Source organism: Hetaerina americana, unplaced genomic scaffold (assembly GCF_022747635.1).
Source record: "Hetaerina americana unplaced genomic scaffold, ioHetAmer1.1.p SCAF_8, whole genome shotgun sequence".
Taxonomy (NCBI): domain Eukaryota; kingdom Metazoa; phylum Arthropoda; class Insecta; order Odonata; family Calopterygidae; genus Hetaerina; species Hetaerina americana.
Window position 1 is genome coordinate 1,975,099 of NW_027287427.1, and position 19,703 is coordinate 1,994,801.

The window sequence follows — 19,703 nt, forward strand, 5'->3', positions numbered from 1 at the left end:
GATTTTACGAATTCCCCGCCCACTTTCATTCCTACCTCGAGTTCTTCCCATGCCTCTTTGATCATTTCTTCTGCGTACAGGTTGAACAGCAACGGTGATAATGGGCAACCCTGCCTTACACCCCTTCCTAACACTGCAACCACCTCAATTATCATTCCCAAGAACAATGTGATGGACAATAGATATATATATATATATATATATATATATATATATATACATATATATATATATACACACACATATATATATATATATATATATATATATATATATATATATATATATATATATATACATACATATATATACACACATATATATATATATATATATATATATATATATATATATATATATATATATACATATATATATATACACATATATATATATATATATATATATATATATATATACATACGCATATATTTGAATGATTTGAATTTTTACGCGTTAAAATGCTCCCATGAGAGCAAATGGTAGTAACATGATGGAGGATGTGTCGTCATTGGGCTTCAATGGATGGAGAGCGTTTGATGTCCAAGTTCTTTCTCGTTAGAAGTATAGTCACAAATCAAATCGGTAGCGGACTATTGATGCTTCCATCTCATGAATGATGGGGCGAATTCTCATTTCATTTACTTTTCGGTCGCAAACAAATTGTCATTTGGTAAATAGCAGTGATCGTGACCCGTGAGATTATTTAATCTGCTTGTAATATTTTTTACTGATCATATTTATCCTTTGAGGGTTTGTGTGTGCATAATTGCGACGTGTTTTCAGAGACCGTGCAAAGCTCATCGCTGCTAAGCGATGAATAATAGAAATGATTCCCCTTCGGATTTTCCAAAGTGCCAATTATTAACTCCGGGGAACACTTGAATTACATTAAGTAGTGTCGTTCATGACATTGCGGATCCGACATCCTTTTCCTCTTTTTGTACCCGGCCACACTTTCAAGTACCTCATCTATAATTTATATTTAGTTTACCGGCGGCTCACTTACCCCGCTGCGTAGGTTTTTGATTTTTCTTTTGATCGGAAATTATTTTTCCTGCTCTTAAAGTGAAACTCTTAGTGTGGGTATTTGCAGTCCAAGTTTTGTTATGTCACTTCTTCGAAAGTCGAGATATAAATCCTTTCCCGGTAAGCCATTGGGATGATAAGAAAACTCGAGGAAATTCTTACCAGCAATTGCCGGAATGCTGCGGCCTTCGGAAGGAATCCCCGAAACGCGAGGGGAGTCCGGTAGAGCGCCACACACAACCCCCTCCTCCTCTCCCCGACCACCCCACCCTTTTATCCTCTCCCTTCCCCTCTCTCCAACGCCACCGCCTGCCTTACACCCACACTCGTGGGGGCCGGCGTGAGTGATGCGCGAATTCCCGGAATCGTGAGATGGTTAACTTTTCCAGGAACGCTGGCTGGAAAATTTTCGGAAGCGTTTTGATTTATTTTGTTAGGTTTACCCCTCAAGGAGACAGAGATAGGTTATCCAAAACTGAGAAATGAGGATCTCGTCTTTTCTAAGAAGACTGCTCGCTGGGGGCGGTGGTGTCACACGCTGGGTCAAAGAGTTACTTTCTAGGTAGTTGTCTCTGATCAATTCTTCCTATGCGTGAGCGATACGAAATACGTACCTCGCGGCCGAATATTGAATTCCCGAATTATTTCGATTGCATGCAGGAATTAATTTCAAGTCGCGCTAGGTTTTTAGTTGTATTCCTTGTCATTTTCCAGGTTGTGTCTCTTGTTAATCGCATCCTCTTAGCGACTTAAGATGCGTTCAATTTGGTTCAAATTTTGGAAACTTTCTTTTATGTCTTTGCTAATCTGTGGTTTTCTGAAATGAATGGGAGGTTGGGTACTAGAAATATAATAGTCTTGAAAAATGCTATTGTCCATTCACGAGGACGATATACATTAATCTAGTGCACCTGTTACTATAAAAGCTCCTGCTCGATAATATAGATATAATCATCCGAAATAAAAATATTGGAGAGTCTCCCGGAAATGTTTTGAAGACATGTGTATTGTGGTCATTGTCATTTGTGAGAGATCCTTGGCAATTAATGATTAGATAAGATACGGTAACATGTGACACTGTCAACGTTTTAACCAACCTGATTGCCGATTTCATGTAGAGCCTCGTATTGAGTCGTGATATGTCAATGAATCTCAGGCCATCATTCAAACAGTCAACTGAAATTTATATTTATCGCATAATCCGAAGGTTTTCACTTCGCTAGTTAGGTCAACTGAAAAGCGCAGGGGTACGTCCAAGAATATTTCTGTACATCTTAGGACGTATGGTAAAGTAAAAGAAGCGTTGTAAAATATTAATTATCTTTGGACCCTCAGTGCGAGAGGGACTTGGAAATTCGCTTTCTTGAGCGGTCCATTTTGAGACCGAGGATCCGCCAGTCGTCGTATCCAGTAGTAAGTTTGGATTTTTACTGGAAGATGGCTGTATATTTTTGGGAACCCTTCCTGTCCATCGCCTTTCATTGTTCCTCGAGTCGACGCCATGCACCGACGCATCTCATCACATCAATGACACCAACCGTTTTCAATCAGTGCGGAAAACGGGTTGCGTTACCGCCGGGCATCGTGCGTCATCGACTTTTTGCTTGACGTTTGCACACGCACGGGGATAATGAATGCAATCTAAGCTATGCGGAAACCGATTATTCACTGAAGTGCAGAGAAAAGTCGTAGAAGGCGATAATGATGCATCCACATCGGCAACTCCACGTGTGCGTGGGGGAAACCATTAAAGTGGCGTATTGCTCCTTTAAACGTGCCGTCGGAGAGACGATGATGATCCGGCGGCGGGAGGAATTTCATAATCTAGTCGTTTCCTCAACCATTGTTCTCTTGATTTTATAACAGGCTTGTAACTTAATTACAACACACGCACACTCTCTCCTCCCTTTATTTAGTCGTTTTAATCGTTTTCCTCACGGATTTCGTAATTTATTTTAATCTCTCGCAGATAATCTGCGAGAGATGGCCGGCTCTCGGTGTTCGCGTCTTTTCACGGCCGCTTTGAAAAGTTCTCCCCGTGGGAGGCAGCGGAGCGTTGGGCCGCAAGCACCCCGCGCCGACCGGTGATGCTCTCTCTCTCCTACCGTGTCGGGGGGCAACAGGTGGGCCGAAATAACGCGACCCCCTCGCTCCACCAACACCGGCCTCCCTCCCTCCCGCACCACTCACAAGTTGCTGCCGTAGAGAAAGAGGACCGATTACTGCCCCGAGAACGATTCTTGACCTCCTGAACCGGAAGAGGGTGCAGTGGAACTTATCAACAGTAATTATCCAGCAGCGGATGTTCTATAGTGAGGGAATCGTCACGTTAGGGGCAAGACTGATTGCCCTGCATGTTTTTCGTTCTATGTGCGTATGAATAACGCACGATCTGAATTAGAGGTTGCTATTTGAGTTGTGGGACGAGGGTGGACCAGAGCTGGCTTGTCTGCCTGTGGGAAGCGGAATTTTTCGGCTGGGAAAAAAATATGTCAATGGTTTTTCGGAACGAGACAATCTCAGTTCTGGTATTTCGGAACGAGAATAATATGGTGAAAGGCAGCAGTTCCACCATTGGGCACTGGTGGCGCAGAGCGAGTGGGTCAGCCCGGGATCAGTTGCCTCGGCTGCGGGCGAGAGTGGAATGCACGGTATCCGCAGCAGTACTGCGATGCGGAAGGCAACGGGAAACCACCACATTAGTCTCCCTAGAATATGCAGCCTTGTCTTACATTCAAATACAGTAGTAGAATGAAAAAGATATGTACTTTAGTCCTAAGATTGGAATACTAAATCTATAGAATTGGAAATTAGGTTGGATTTGGTGGGATTTGGATGCGTGGATATGGATTAAGAATGATGAAAGTAAAAGAGACCCGAACGAAAACAAACGAATGAGTACTGAAGGTGATAAGAGGCGGAGGGGAGATGGGACTGTTACGGAGACATCGAATGGGAGGTTCGATATGTCGGTCGGGAGCGATTTGATTGACAGTTCAAGTGTGAAGTCTGTTGTGTATGCATTTTGAAATTCGGATTTAGTTTAAATATTTCTTTTAAGCTGAGAGCATCCGCGAAATGATAACACAATCTATTTGTTCTACCCGATGCCTCATATTAACAACTGTCACATCAAACCGAATTATTATTATAAGTCTATTCGAAGATGGAACTGTCAAAATTTGAGGTAAAACTTGACCAATTATGTCCTCATGTCATCTAACGGTTTACTACGAGTAATCGGCTGTGAATTCGGAAGGTCAAACGTCAGGGTAGCGTCGTAAATACGTACTTTTGTATATTTTTGTTGGGTCAAAACCCCCTAGGATTTACCATGGTCGTGTCCGGGATGTATAACGTGATTTGCCTACGTTTATCTGGAATCCTTGCGGACGACGTTTTTCCTACGTGACCAAATATTGAGGCAGAAATTCGCACGAGGCCATCTGTGCTGAGTCGGGCGACAACATTTACGCATAAGTGATCCATCCGTGAGGTCACGTGAAATAAATCCTCCGGCGAGCGGAGTTTTGAGGAAAGAGCGAGGTGCAATTTCCATGAGAATGTCCACAGCTGGACTTGGTAATAATCCTTAGGTCTTTCTTCGAATTATTCACTTGATCGTGTTTGATTCTCGCTATTGATGAAGACTGAGTGCGCGTTTGTGCCTCGTACATTTCTTCACTGACGAGTAGCATTGCTCTCTCTCTCTCTCTCCCCCCTCCCCTTCCCTACCTCTTGGAGATGTGCTTCCAAGAGAGGTGTAGTTGCTTGTTCTCATTTCGACGTGGTCCAGATTCCGTGTCAGGCTGATGTTTCTTCAACTCTGGTTCCGCTGCATCTCATCTGAAGGTTCGGAACAGGAAATGTTCGTGCTTGTGTGCCGTAATACATCCACCGGAAACGTCTCCTCACTTAAGGAGAGATGCGAGTCTTAGATCGCCTTTGAAAATATACTTACCTTCATGCATACGAGTAGGCAGGTGGAAATTTGAGGAGGTCCTTTATTACTTCTGCAAAACTTCTTATCAAGGCATTTAAATGTAACGTCTTTTCTGTTGCAATTACCTTGTAATTGGTTATGGACGTTGGAGTTGTTTTTTTTTAATTTAAGGTTTCCTGGTGTAGTTGCTGACCTGTGAAATGAAGAGTAAACTTATCCAATTTAAAACACCTTTTAGGCGTCGTCATATTAATTCACTCTAATTCGTAGGATTTGCGTGTAGCAATATTTTTAAGGGAAATGCGGTGTAGCAAAACAGGCAGGCTTAAATATGTGAAATCTAAGGGTTATATGTACTTCGTTTTCAGGTGAAACTTAGATGATATCCCCGTGGTTTCCAAAGGCATCGGTGGGAAGGGTTGTTGGTGATGATGAAATATCTAATTTGAGTGTATCTGGTCCCGCCTCGTCATGTTTTCATGATATGGGACAGAATGTAGGGCAAATCATGTAATGATTAAAAAATATATTAATATTACTTAAATGTTGATGTTTCTGAAGGATTTCCGGCTAATTAATAAGGGCCCTATTAAACTTCCTAGTAATCTCATGTTACTCCGATCCATCTTTTAGCTGATCTTAATCGTTACTACTCGTTCGTTCCTTTTCTTATGCCTCTTAGATATTACTTTGCTATGGGTAATAATTATGCAAATACTTACGATTTAACAATGCTGAATAAGTAGGTGATAGCAGCTTTTTTACGCGACTCTTTCCATGGTTTTAGCATGGAAAAAAGCTGATTGCCTAGATTTTGCAGTTGTAATGATGTCACTAGGCTTGGGAGATGTTTGTTCAATACGCACGTAATCCGTAGGAAGGTTCGTAAAGTGCCATCTTTAAGAATCCTCCCTCTGAAGACAAGATGTCAATTGTAATCATAGGAGATAGAATTCATCTGAAACTCTGTTGCATCGTATTTATTTGACATTCGTTTGCTTCCATCCTCCAGCAGCAGAAATTCCTGAAGCGGACGGCGGAGGAGCTGGAGCCTCCAGGTGGACCTGGGGACGCCTTCGAGCCACCCTCGAAATTGCACTGCTCCGGCCCAGGGCACCCTCACCAACCCCAGCAGCACCAACACCAAGGTCAGGGCGGACCGAGCCAGCAGCACCAGGGCAACCAGCAGGGTCCGCCGCACCACAATCACCTGAACCAGGGCAACCCTCAGCAACAGCAGCAGCAGCAACAACAACAGCAACAACAGCAGCAGCAGGGCCCACCCGGTCCGGGACAGGGGCAGCAAGGCCAGAGGGGCGGCGAGGGCCTCACCAAGTTCTCCGTCGAGATCGTCCAGCAGCTCGAGTTCACCACGTCGACCGCGAACTCGCAACCGCAACAGATATCCACCAACGTGACGGTCAAGGCTCTGACCAACGCGTCCGTCAAAAGCGACGTCGGCGGCGGAAATGCCGGCACGCCCGGATCGGGCCCAGCGGGGGCCCCCGGTTCGACGGGACCACCCGGCGGTGGAGGCTGTGCCTCCCCTGCGACGCCCAAGTCGGGGCCCGGGACGCCCTCTCGGGTGGGCGGGGGACTGGGGTGCGTGGACATCGGAACTCTCGTCGAATGCAAGCAGGAGCCCGGAGACAGCGAGTTCGTGGACCTGGAGCAGTGCGCGGCGGCGCTGGAGAAGGACGCGGCGGCCAACGGAGCCACCTTCCCCGGCTTCACTGACCTCATCGGAGACGACACGAGCGACGAGATCATCACGTCCGACGCCTTTAAAGATCTCATCTCGGAGATATCGGATTTCCACCCCGAGTTCATGCGGGAGTTCGACTTCGAGGAGAAGAGCGTGGACGGGCTGGCCGCCGCAGCGGCCGCCGCCAACAGCGTCGTCCTGGCCGCCGCAGCGCAGGGAGGGACCGCCCCGGCGACGGGGGCGCCCGGCGCAGGGGCAGGCGCCACGGCCGGATCCGGGGCTGCCGGCGGTGGAGCCGGTGGACCTGGTTCCGGTGGCACGGGAGGGCCGGGCAGTAACGTCACTGCTGGCGGGAACAGCAACCAAGGGCAAGGTCCTGGCGGCGGGGGGAACGCCAGCACCAACGGTAACCAGGCCCCGCTGGCCAGCTCCGGGCAGCTGGTGCCGAAGGTGGAGGAGGGTGCTTGCACTCCCACACCGGATCAAAAGGACCACCACCACCCTTCGGCGCACCACATGCTGGAGCAGAGTGGCGTCGTGGGGAAGGTCCCCACCGCAGTGGGCGGGGCCGCGGGGGCTGCAGCGGCCGGTTGCCTCAGCAACCACAGCAGCAACAGCAATCACAGCAACAGCGTCGGAAGCCCGCTCCTCCAAGGAGGGCCCCAGTTTTCCCCTCAACCCCAGGGCGGCATGTTCGAGGGCCCCCACGGACCCCAGCCCCCTTCCTCGCTCGCTAACAAGCAAGGGGGTCCGCCGCCTCCTCCCCACCCCCACGGACCGCCCCACTCCCAAGGAAGAATACCTTCCTACCCCCCCAGCCTCGATTTCGGCAAGGCGGAGCTGAGTCCGGCAGCTCAGACGCTCAAGCAGATGGCGGAACAGCACCAGCACAAGACGCAGCAGCAGATGGGCATGGCGTTCGGCGGCCCCGCGCACCCACCGTCGGGGCCGCAGCAGTCGGCGCCGAGGAACGCGAGGTCGCCCTACGCCGAGTTCCCTTTCGGGAGTGGCGGCGGCGGTGGCGGGGGCGGAGGTGGGGACTTCATGGGCAGCCCCGGCAGCGGACCCACGACCCCCCACGGCCCCCCGCCGCAGTTCCTCTCCAAGGGCGGCGGGGGCGCCGGCGGCGCAGGGTCCCCTTTTGGCCACTTGGAGGCCATCTCCGTAGCGGCAGCGGCCGCGGCGGCTGCAGCTCAGCAGGCCGGCTTCCAGGGCGGTGGCATGGAGGCCCAGAAGAGGCAGCAGCAGGCCCTGCACCACTTCCACCAGCAGCAACAGCAGCAGCAGCAGCAACAGCACTCCCCGCAGCAGAAGCCTCCGCCTGGCCTCGCCGCCTCTTCGCCTTCGCCCTCCGGGGTCCCCGGGGGGATCCTCGGGGGCGGCGGCGGCCCTCCTCCGGGCTACGGCGGGGGCCAGCAGGGCGTGCCGCAGGGTGCGGGGGTTGCGGGGAACCAGGGGGCGGGGCAGGGTGCGGGAGGACCGCCCGGGGCGAAGCAGTTCTCGCACTACGGCGGAAGTCCACAGCAGATGCAGGCGCACGCGGCCGCCTATCTGGTCAGGGGTCAGCCGGGTCAACCGGGCCCGCCCCAGCAGAGCCCGCAACAGCAGCACCACCACCATCACCCGCATCCTCAGCAAGGGGTGCCGGGCGGTCCCGGCTCGGGTGCTGGTCAACCGGGCCCGGGTCAGCAGCAGCAGCAGTTCGGCAGGGGCACGCCGCCGAGGCCGCCCTCGCACCCTGGTCCAAACGGTCTTCAGATCAGTTCGGCGCAGCAACTACACATCAGCCAAGCGGGTCCCCATATTCAGGTGAGTGCCGCCTTTCGTCATTTATCACGGCCGTGTTTACTGTTAACGTAGGTTTCAGATGTCCTCTATGTCTACAATACCCAACGCCGCGAGGGCGTGTAGCGGGGGTGTTAGGTCACCAACCATGAATGCAAAACCCCGATCATGTTACCTCCAACTAAATATTAATTTGACTCAGCACTGGAAAATGTTAATTACACGAAAGAAAATACGCACATGTAGCTATGTTCAACAACAGATGGATGCGCGCACCACGTGCATAGCTCCAGGGGGTGCGCCTCGTCGAACTCAACGGGAAACCCTTCCCCTATCCGCGTTTTTTTGCTTCCATTCCGTCCAATACTGCCTATTATATTCCTCCCCCTGCCTTGCGTTGTCGTGCAATCACTGCCTTCAGCATTTCCAAGAAATTAAAATGAATTCGATGTATCGTATCTTTGAAATTATTCACGTCGACGTGCTCCATGTGGAAAATATCGACAATTTGTCGATACCTTGTCTCATTTCCCATCCCTAGCCCCGTCGCGTCTTAAGTACCCTTCCTTATCCACGCACGCCCGCCCGTAATGGCCTCGTCCCTCCAATCGATTCCTATTTTCTTCAATATACTCATTAGTTTTTCCCCACTCACTCTATCAAACGCTTTTTCGAAATCTACGAAACAGGCAAATATCCCAGGTTGTGTTCTGTATTCCTCTCAATTAATAATCTCATTACTACAATGGCATCACGCGTACCTCTCCCCTTCCTAAACCCAAACTGATCATCCCCTAAGTAATCATTTGCCCTACTCTCAATCCTTTTGTTTATGATCCTGAGAACAACTCTAGCTGCGTGGGATATCAAACTTATCGTCCTGTAGTCCTCACGTGATGTAGCCTTCACCTTTTTCGGAATAGGAACTAAAACTGATCTCACACAGTCTTCCGGCCAGATTCACTCCTCATAAATACTACGAATCAGCCCATACAGCCTCTTCCTCCCACATTTACCTAAACATTTCAATAGTTCCGCGGGAATGTTATCCACCCCCACGGCCTCATTTGGTTTATCTCCCTTAATGTCCTTTCTATCTTATCGTATAGTATGCCTATATATATATATATATATATATATATATATATATATATATATATATATATATATATATGTGTGTGTGTGTGTGTGTGTGTGTGTGTGTGTTGTGTGTGTTCTTGCCCCTCTCGCTCTCATCCTTCCCCTCCTTCGAAACAAGGGTCGCTCCGACGACGCTATTTCCGTGACTGATGCTTACCCTGTCGCACCCTCAGTTTCTCCCCGCCCAACCCTCTCTCCCCCTTTTAGTCTGACGGGAGAGAGAGAGGACGCGTTCACCAAGAGTCGTTTCCACAGTTTCCGGCTAACTGGATTCGTGCCACTCATCGGTAAACCCAAAAACCACCCTTCAACAACGCACAATAGGCTGTCTAGGTATTTTCTTCCGACGCAGAGTTTGAACATACTATGAGCTAGCGGTGCAAGTATGTGCTCGGTATGCGAGGGACCGCTTCAAAAGTTCAATATCATAGCTTGCCTGCTTTCGATATCCTTAGGTTATGCAGTGGTAGCCTCTGGGATGTTCCGATGCCGTAACGGCGTGCCATGGGTTAAGAATTTCAAAGAAAAGCGCTGACGAGTGAATAAGTCGAATTCATACTTTGGCAAATTCCAAAGAAACTGCGGGAGATGCCGCAACTGGAACTTTTAACGGAGCCATCCGTTAATATGCATTTCAATGAAGGGGAATGATTTTTACACTCTGAAATTGTTGCATTGGAATTCCTACTTTTTTTCCACCAGATTTTCTGGGTAATGTTTCAGTCAAGTGCATATCTAGTGAAGAATCAAGAATTTTTGTTATTCCCGATTAATTGTTGATACCATTAATGTGCTATTCATATTTTCATAAAGCACGAACCGTAAAAGAGTTACGGTCGTCGTTCGGAAAGAGTAAAGATGGCGGGGGTTGAATTGAATTTTCCTCAAACGTTGGTTATAGTCATCGCAATAAGCCTCCGGTCTTCTCGTAATTGATTGACGGTCTAAATCCCGAAACCGAACGATAGGCCACTTCGAAGAAAATCTTGCCTGATGGTTGATTTCTCTTTCCGGAGTCATTCCCGGCTATTCTTTTGACCAAGCTAACCTTCACGCCGCTCGCTGGTTCCGCACGATATACCGGAGCGTAGAAACTACATACTGTATACTGCATAGGTACACCCGTTTTGGTCCTTGAATTCCGTGCCTTTAAAATGCACGCGTTCTTTCAGTAGTTTCGTTGCAGCGACGCCCCTGGGTTTTTCCTCCTTGGGGGAAGTGCGTTTTTCCGTATTCCTCCGCCGCCTCGCTTCCCTCCGCCCACACCCCCTCCTCCCGCTGCGCCTCTCCCCTCCCCTCTTTCTTTTAACCCCCTCCCAAAACCAACGGCCCACTACTCAAACATTTTCCCGCAGGGCAGTCGACCTTCTTGTTTCAGAACCCCTCGAGACATTCTTCAAGGATTTCCTATCCTTGGCCGGTGTGTTTTGAAAGTTACAACTGAAAACTCAGCGCTTTCACCTCGGGGAAATGTTCCGAAGACCTCGCACTCATTTCTTGAGAGTAATGACACGGAAATTTTCATTCGATTTAATTTATGCATCGCCGATTTCGGTGCGGACTGATTGTCCGCACCCCAATCAATCCACGTGCGTGACGTAGAATCGTTTCTTTATTATACGTCGTCTTCATATTTCTGAAATAAATGTAGTTTATCGATTTTCCTTTCTTGAGAACCACTTGACTTCTAAAACCTTAACAGTCTTAGGAAAGGGAATCGTCCTATGTATGATTGAAACGGTGGAGTTGTTCGGCTGTCGTTTAGCGAGTTGGGGTAGTGTTTTGATGGACCCTCGAGCGACAAACTATTGTGCTCAATAAGTTCTAGCGAACGTGACAAGCAATCCTTGAAGTCAATCCATACTACGCATTGCAACAACTGGATATGTAGCTCTCCATTTTTCCACCTCACATAATTCCATCCAAAATGCCTATTCTTTTCATTCCCCTTTATCTCTCTTCCCTCTCTCGTCTTTGCAATAGTCTTCATCGTCAAATATCCTCCAATTTTCTCCTGAATTCATGGTTGAGTAAGTGTATACTTAAAAAAATTAGGTCGCTTATCACGAGATTGGTAAATTTGATGATTTCTCAATTGTAATTGGGTAAACAATTTAATGTATATATTACGGTAAAGTATTTTTTAGACCTTTTAAGAGCATCATTTATAATATATACGACTTAACAGGTCGGATTTATAGTCAACCGCCTTCCTCTCCTTGGGGTAACCTGTCCCAGATCGTCGGACCGAAACGTTTGATTCCAATTCTATTCGTCAGCGCACGCCTAATTAACATTAAATCCCCCTGAACAGTTAATATCTCTTTAGGCGAGTGATTTTCTCGCAAGCAAACGACGATCATCAAAGTTGAGCTCGCTAAATATTAATTCGGTGTAAAAGAGGAGACAATTCGCGTTACAAAATCTGATGCACTCGATTCGCCGCTCCGCGTCGTTCTCCCCGCCGCCCGCCGAAGGATCTAATTTTAAAAGCGTGGGCAAGGGACGTCGCCGGGTTCCAAGGAAGGACCGACCCCCCCTTCTCTTTCCTTCGTGTGAACTCGGGGTCCCTTCTCCGTCCCCCTCTCCCTTATGGGCCTTCTTGCTCCCTCGTCCTCCCGCCGACGCCTCATGTCCTTCCCTCTTCCCCATTGAGGGAGGAAGACTTCACCTTCGCGCGCCTTCCTCCTGGTCTCCCCTACCCTGCTCCCTCCCGACCTCTTCCTCCCCCGACCATATTTCCCCCCACTTCCCCCACCAATCTCCTTCCTCCCTGCCCTACCACAAAACCCGAACTCCCAAATATTCTCCTCCTCTCCCCCCTCCTCGCCCGGCCGGCCGCCCCCGGTGCGGGGCGATACCCACATGCCTCTCTCTCCCTGCCTAGCCTCCTCCTCTCTGGCTCCCTCCATACTTTCTGGATTTCCCACGCGGTGTTGTCAAAGCTGCTGCTGCCCTGGTCGACGAGGGTGGTACGACTGCGTTTATCATTTTCAAGTCTCGCTCACGCTGGATATGAAAGAAACCTTGAGAAATCTCACTTTACGAGAATTCACGTTAGCCTTACTTAGCTTCTTACGTCGTTCGCAATAATGACTTACGTCTCAATGAGGTGAGCCAATCCGCGAAGATTTTGTCATTTCTTAGGGCCTTCCAATTGGAGCACTATGTCGTCGGTCGGTTGGTGTTTCCGTTGTGAACCTACCGTGGAAAATATGGAATTGCATTGTACACTCTCAACTCCCGAAATATTATTTCATATCTCAATTGAAGAATTCTCACGAGTTTCGCATGTTTCTCGTCAACGGTTCACGTTGCTCCTGGGGTTGTCGTTATTTGGTCAGTTTATAGCGACTTGGACTTAAAAGATTGTTAAGGTGGGGGTGGTCATCCTTCTCGTCGCGTTGACCCCTGAAGGCGAACTGTGGACGGACATCGCGCATAGCCATGCATGTGCTCGGCTTCATACGTATTCTAAGTTGCGTTTCTTGTTCTTGCGTTAAGTACTTGCACTCAAGAGGCCTTACTGTCCCCCTTCAAATTCTAGGCGCTCTCCCAGAGGACTTGAGCGCTCCTTCCGTTTGATTCGATCGGAAGTACTTTTTACGGTTTTGAAAAGTTTGCTCGAAAGGTTCAATTAAAAAAAAAGAACTACATTTTTGAATATCCTAAAGTAAAAATTACGCTTAGCGCAATTGTAATGAACCCCCGTAATTTCCTGGATTCGCGAGACAGGAAAATTAACAAAAAAATAATGTTTAAATTCTCCCCAAAAACCCGTTTCAGCCTTGAAAATGTACGAATAGTTCCACATTTAAATGAAGACCTTGAAGTTCTTCCGTTTTAATAAACTTTCATTCGCGACCCCGTTTCGATGCGAAATTTCATCATATGACACTGGATCACTGAATAAATGCAATGAGCGTGGCTTTACTGCTTCACTTGACGTTAATTAAATCTGTGAATCGAAAGTGGTCTTGAATAAAACAGTTGAAATCAGTGCGGTTATGAAAATCTCCATGGAAATTGTTGGAAATTCGAATGGAATTGTTGTCCGATGGATTTAATTTGTCCTGGTTTTTGTCGATGGGTTTCAGGATTAGCGGGGTGCCGGCGACAGGTGTGCTCAAAGATTATGAGCGAGCACTCAAATCTGAAATGTGTTTCAAACTACCGATCAAGGGCCATTGCCCCCCCCCCCCACTGCTCTTCCTGCAGTGCCCTCGCTTCGTCCCCTTCCCTCTCCTGTCGGAGAGTCGTCTTCTTGCTATTTTCGATTTCGATGTGACCCCATTCCAACCAATGAGCAAGTGGCGCGCTTCCCCTTGCTCGGTGAAAACGATGCGAGGCCGTTTTGCATCGATTGTCTCGGCGTGTGCATCGGGTTCCCGCACCCCCCTCCCCCTCTTGCCACCGCCCGCCACGGGACGGACGCCGCCGGGTACGCGCCCCCTCTCCCCCCCACCTTCCCTTGCACTCTCCGCCGTGGAATACTTTCGCGTCTTGAAATTCCATCCGTGAAGCGATGCACCTCACGCGTGGTGATTCCATGAGCCATGGTGCACCTTTTCGTCGCGGACAGGTCGGTAGGTGATCGTGGGCGCACTCGGCATTGGACGGTGGCACTTGTCCAAATCGCTCCTCTCTCGTCCTGCCGCAAAGCCTGGCTTCGACATCCAAATTAACACTCCGCGATCTACCAAAGAGGTGTGTGGTAGGGGTTGCAAGGTGGGAAGGGTAAGTGATAAGGGAGGATATGGGAGAAGAAGCCTGAGGGAAGCTTCTTGTGTCCATGTCCCTTGCTCCCCGTGTTTCGTCCTAGTCCTCAGGCAGTAGTCCTTATTTTTTAGTACCCTGCAAGCCACCGCTAGGGTATGTGGCAGGGGGTGAATACACACCAGACTAATTTTGATCCGAATATATTTAGATCCTATCGGGGTCGGACAATGTTATTCTGATCCCTTATCGTTCTGGTAAAAAACGACATCTAAAATCTGTCTGTTCTACTCTAAAATCTCTCTAATTTTTTTGACTTGATCTCTTCTCCCGTAGTACGATGGGGGTAATAACACATTTTCAACATCACTGCTAAAGAGACGTCCTTCCAATTCATGCAAGAGCTTCAATCTGTAATTTAACCTTCGCTCCATTTAGTGATTCCCAGCCTAGCCGCCCTAATATTTTTGACACGCCTCTGAGTTTATCATAACAACGTTTTACAAATCTAGCTCCTCTACGCTGCTCGAGATCCAATTCGACAATAAAACCAACTTCGTGAGGATCCCATTTATACTGATAGCATATTCTATGAATGAGGCCTATCCAGCGACAGATTATATTTCTCTTTGACCTTCTCATATTATGTATCCAGTACTCTTCTAATTAATCCTATTTTTTTGTTTACTTGACCACATACCCCGTTTGTTTTTCACCCAGGAGGGATTGTGAGTGAGGGTAACGCCTAGGTATTCAATCGAGTCTACATATTCCATTTCGGTGTTCTCGATGCAGTCAGGAGGGAATAGGTCTTTTTCCAAAAATTCATCACTACGCATTTTTTTGGGTGTAGTTCTAATCGACAAGTGTCGCGGCAGGCCACTCTTTATCTTTTGCGGTGACCTTCAGCAAATCATCCGGCCCGAGAAAAGTCCCAATTAACTTCCCTGTCCTCCGTTCGATATGTCCCTAAGGAGACAGACCCCAGTTTCCGCCTTCTCGGGAGTCTTCTGCTTCATTGGTCACCCGGGCCTTCCATTATTTCTCGATCGCTCCTGTGCGACACTGTGTTTGCGTCGTCCCAAAATATCTTTGGCAACAGGCTTCCCTGTCTTAGCGATATGTCGTAAACCCAGCATCGAAACCCAAAACACTCCACGGTCCAGCGCGAAATCTAGTTCTCAGTTGGGACTTGACCGTAAGGTTGCTACGAGACTCGCGTTAACGTAGCACTAGAACACGTGTCCATACTTCCGCTTCTCGAAATACACTAGATGAAAGTAACGATCTAAAACCTGCGCATGCGTGTTGAGGGGGAATGTTACTTCCACATGCCACCAGGAGTGCTCCTGAAGGTCATTGTACAAGTGGTCTACAAGCATGTGTGTATTAGTTGTCAGTCAGCCTACCCAGCCTAAGTTGGTGGTCGGCCTTGGTGCCCTTTCCCTTCCGGACGGTGAACCCTCTTTAAGGGTTGAAGGGGTAATGGAGAAGAAAGGGTCTCGCTAAAATTGCCCGACGTAAACGCAGTGACTGCTTGACATGATGCCATCCATGCTTACACCCACCCTGTCCCGCGCGTTGTATTACCATCACTTTAGATTCTTTACGATGCCCGCTATTTCTTGATTTAACCAATTTTGTACGTTCCGCGAACGCTGATCAAATTTAATCCGTGCTCTGGTAATCAATTTAATGGTCTGAAAAATTCCTTCAAACTTAAAGAGGAGACGAACTTGGATGATTGTACTGCATAATCCTCTTGACTGTAATTAATTGGGTGATGACCGTCGATCGAGTGAACGAGATTCGATCAGGGAAAGGGAGGGACAACGGTCGGCGGAACTGGACCTTGGTCTCACGGGGGGGGGGGGGACTTTGTTTCGTTGCGCTCTCCCTCGGTAGCTGGAGCACGCGGCTCGAGATCAGGAAGACAAGGATTCGAATCCCGAATGATTCCTGGCCAACGGCGACGTTCGCCAATACCGCCGAGGGCTCCGATGATGATGTCTCCCGCGTATCCCACGCGTTTCGATTTGCGGATGAATGGCATGTTTGTGTAGTTCCGCTTTAAAATTTTAATGGACATAAGCGCTGGAATTAAAAATCGCCCGGGTTTAACTTGTTATCCTTCACGACGGAATATTAGTATGAATTGAGTTCGCCCTGGAAATGTCTCCTCCTTCAGATCAATGGGATTCTCTTGAGCGCGCTCCACACAGTTCGGGGGCGGTTGCTCGCAGGAGTCGCCCGCGCTCCTCGTCCCCAGCCTGCGGCGCCTTGTCCTCTTTCTTTGCCCCCGAGCGCCGTGCTCCAAGCCCAGAGGATTGCTCTGCGCCGAGCCCGATTTCGTCATCAATCGGAGAGCCCTCTTGTTTGAGGGGCATACATTTTTGTAATCAAAATGGGAATTTCGTATTCGAGTGAAAGGGGTATCCGAAAACTTTCCAGTCACGAGTACACATTCGTAAATCAATCCATTAAGCCAACGGGTTTGACCCGGTCGGTTAAGTTTTGCCCTCCTGCTAACTCAAAGGTCACGGGTTCGAGCACCGCCTAGAGCAAGAGCATTGTGATATAATAAATTTCATCCCATCCAATTACGCGAGATTATCTTTGTGGTAGATACGAGAAAGACATAAGTATTACGTGTGACAGTCAATGTATATTTGCATAAATTCTTCGTGGATTTAAATCATGATTCTCGTTAATGGCTCTTCAAATGTATGCAGTTCACACGCACACTTAAATTATAAATTACCTGAGAGCCCATTCGGTTCCTTTCCATTTGCTTCTCATTCCATATCCACTCACCGACGATTTGCGAATGACTCTCAGATGCATATGCATCTTTGGAATGCGAGCGCAACTCTGTTTCAACCGCCGACCATCCTTATTTCTTGAGCTGATCCGCGTGAAAAGTTTCGGTGGGTTGTACTATGTCCTCGTGGGCGGAAACGTTTGATCGTGCGCCCGCAGAGATGCTTTCTTTTTTTACGACTGCGTTTCTTAACGGTTTCTCTCTCTCTCTCTCTTTCACTCGAGTTATTAAAGAACAGCCTTCCTCCGCCGCTCGGTTGAGTCCAGGGACCTCTCTCTCCGTCCGCAGCGCTTGAACGCCCAGTTCGTGTGCTTCGCGGCAATAATAATGGGCTAGGCCGGCTGGAGGGGTCAACGCATTCGCGTTCCTATTCTTCTCCCGTTCTCTCGAACGTTTTCGCCGCTCCGGAATGATCTTCATAGCATTGGGGCTTGGGGAACCCTCCTCTTGTTTGCCCCCCCCCCTGGGGTGCTCGTTCCCTCCCGGCGCCGGGTCGGTCACTCTGCGGCCGTGATTTCATGTGCATCGCAGTTCTTGGACGTCAACCGTCTCGCTTTAACGAAGCGAAACTTCGGAATCTGAATAATTGTCGTGTGGATGCTGGAAATCGGGGAACACTTGTAAGATACGATCCGCAAGCGACATCAGTCGCTTCGTAAAAAAATAAAAAAAAACTTCGGTTTCAAAACTAGTCTTTACCACTGCATTACTATTTCCTATTAATCACCGATTGAAATTTTTGAACTTGGGAGTGACTCGTATGTATACCTGCCGTTATTGCAGCCCCTATTGTCTCTACCTTATTAATGTTTGAATTTTGTTACTTAGGAGAACTGCTGGGGATTCGAGGAAGGGCGTTTGCTCACAGTTGGCGGCATTTCACAAGGCCCAAGCGGATTGGGTAAAAAGTGGGCGTAATTGTTAGAAAATACTAGATCGTTGTTACGGCTAGTGTATTTTGTACATTTTCAGAAAAATAGCGGTCATAACGGTAAGATTGTAGGGTAGGGCATATCATATAATATTCGTGTGAAATACAATACCATTAATGGAAGAACTTTGTCAATGTGCATCTCGTGAGCGTAGTGAACCAATGGGTCGGTCGCAAGACTTCGTGCTGTGGAGCGGAAAGATAAAGGGCTCATTTGCATTGGTGGACTCGGCAGAGAAGCCTCGAATTCGCGTCAATGGTAAAGCTTATCCCGAGATATTTCCACTGCATATTTTATGCGCGTTGGCAACGGGACATAGAAATAAGGGGAAGCCCGCGTGCGCCCTATCGGAGAATTTTATGTCCCGATTCGTTTCTAAGACAAAAACCCTTCGGCGTAGTTGCAGCTTACAGTTGCAGTTAGTCCCGCTCCGTGATCGAGTTTGTTCAATATTTGTTTATTTAGATAGGAAAGGGCGTTTGAAATATAAGATTTAATGTATTTGAGTTACAAGGTAAGCGGAGGAGAAAGAATTCTTCAATTCTTCAGCCTCAGCTTCCTGGCTGCTCAGCGAAGGACTTTAGATGACGATTAAGTTTCATTGCTCATATGTTAGTCCTCGTTTAGGTTCAAAGTGTCCTCGAGTGCCCTCCTAATTATGCAGCTGTGAAAGTTAGGCGAACCAGCCCAAGTTTATACCCATTGGGAAAGACAATAGCACTTTTGCAACTTCGAACACGAAATTTTGAGTTGGCATGCTTGTAGTTGAAGAATGCAGTTGGGTATCGTAGAATGGCAAGCTGAGTTGGATGGAGAGAGAAAGACGGTTGAAATAGTGTCAATTTGGTTTCGGGAAGGGAATTGGCCGACAAATGAACTTCGGAAAGGCAATGAAATAAATGCACTGTGAAAATGTTGAAATGTAGCAGGATGTGGTCGAAGGGAAAATGAAATTGTCGGAAAAGGAGGGAGAATATTAATTCGAAGGGCTTTCATCAAGTAGTTGAAGTCCGGAGGCGAATTAGGAAATTTTGTAAGAGATCTGGATTCATAAGCCGTCGTTGTCTTTGTGGCAGTTTGGCTCGGAGCCTAAACGCGCCGAGATGACCCAGTCTAGAGCCAGCCGAATCGAACCTCGTCTTCTTTGGTGCGGGTCCCCCGTTGGTGCGAGCCGACCCGCTCCGAAGTTCTTCAGTCGTTTCCATCATGGGCACACTTTCGTCATCCTAGCTCTTTTTTACCAGCCGAATTATCGGTAAAATGTGAATTACCTAATTAGTTGGATGATCCCGAAGCTAAAATTTCTCCATTATCTCTCGCGGCTTCTTTATAGTATCGTGCATGTCACAACATGCTTCTTTTGTTACATACCCTAAGTATACTCGCAAGGATTTATGTATCTTTGCTGTGTTGGTGTTGTTAAAGAGTAATTGGTTATATTAGGGGTGCATCGCCAGCCGAGGACACTTTCCTTGTTAACAAGGTCTAATCGGAGAATCAGAATGACCACCCCTCGTGGCTCACCCGTACAGTAGTTTTCAATGTGCAAGAAATCACGACTTAGTGCTGGAAAACCCGGAAAATTCCAGGTCGGTAAAATCATGTGTTTTTTAAGGTGCAATATATTCCTCT

At 48.1% G+C, this 19,703-nt stretch overlaps 1 protein-coding gene across 1 annotated transcript in view; it reads left to right on the forward strand.

The window, feature by feature from the left end:
- LOC139697919 (neurogenic protein mastermind-like) overlaps nt 1-19,703 on the forward strand; it is a 344,049-nt gene that overhangs the window by 37,351 nt on the left and 286,995 nt on the right. The window contains exon 2 of the mRNA XM_071596780.1: nt 5,985-8,486. Coding sequence (XP_071452881.1) covers nt 5,985-8,486 — 2,502 coding nt within the window. The remainder of the gene's footprint in view (nt 1-5,984; nt 8,487-19,703) is intronic.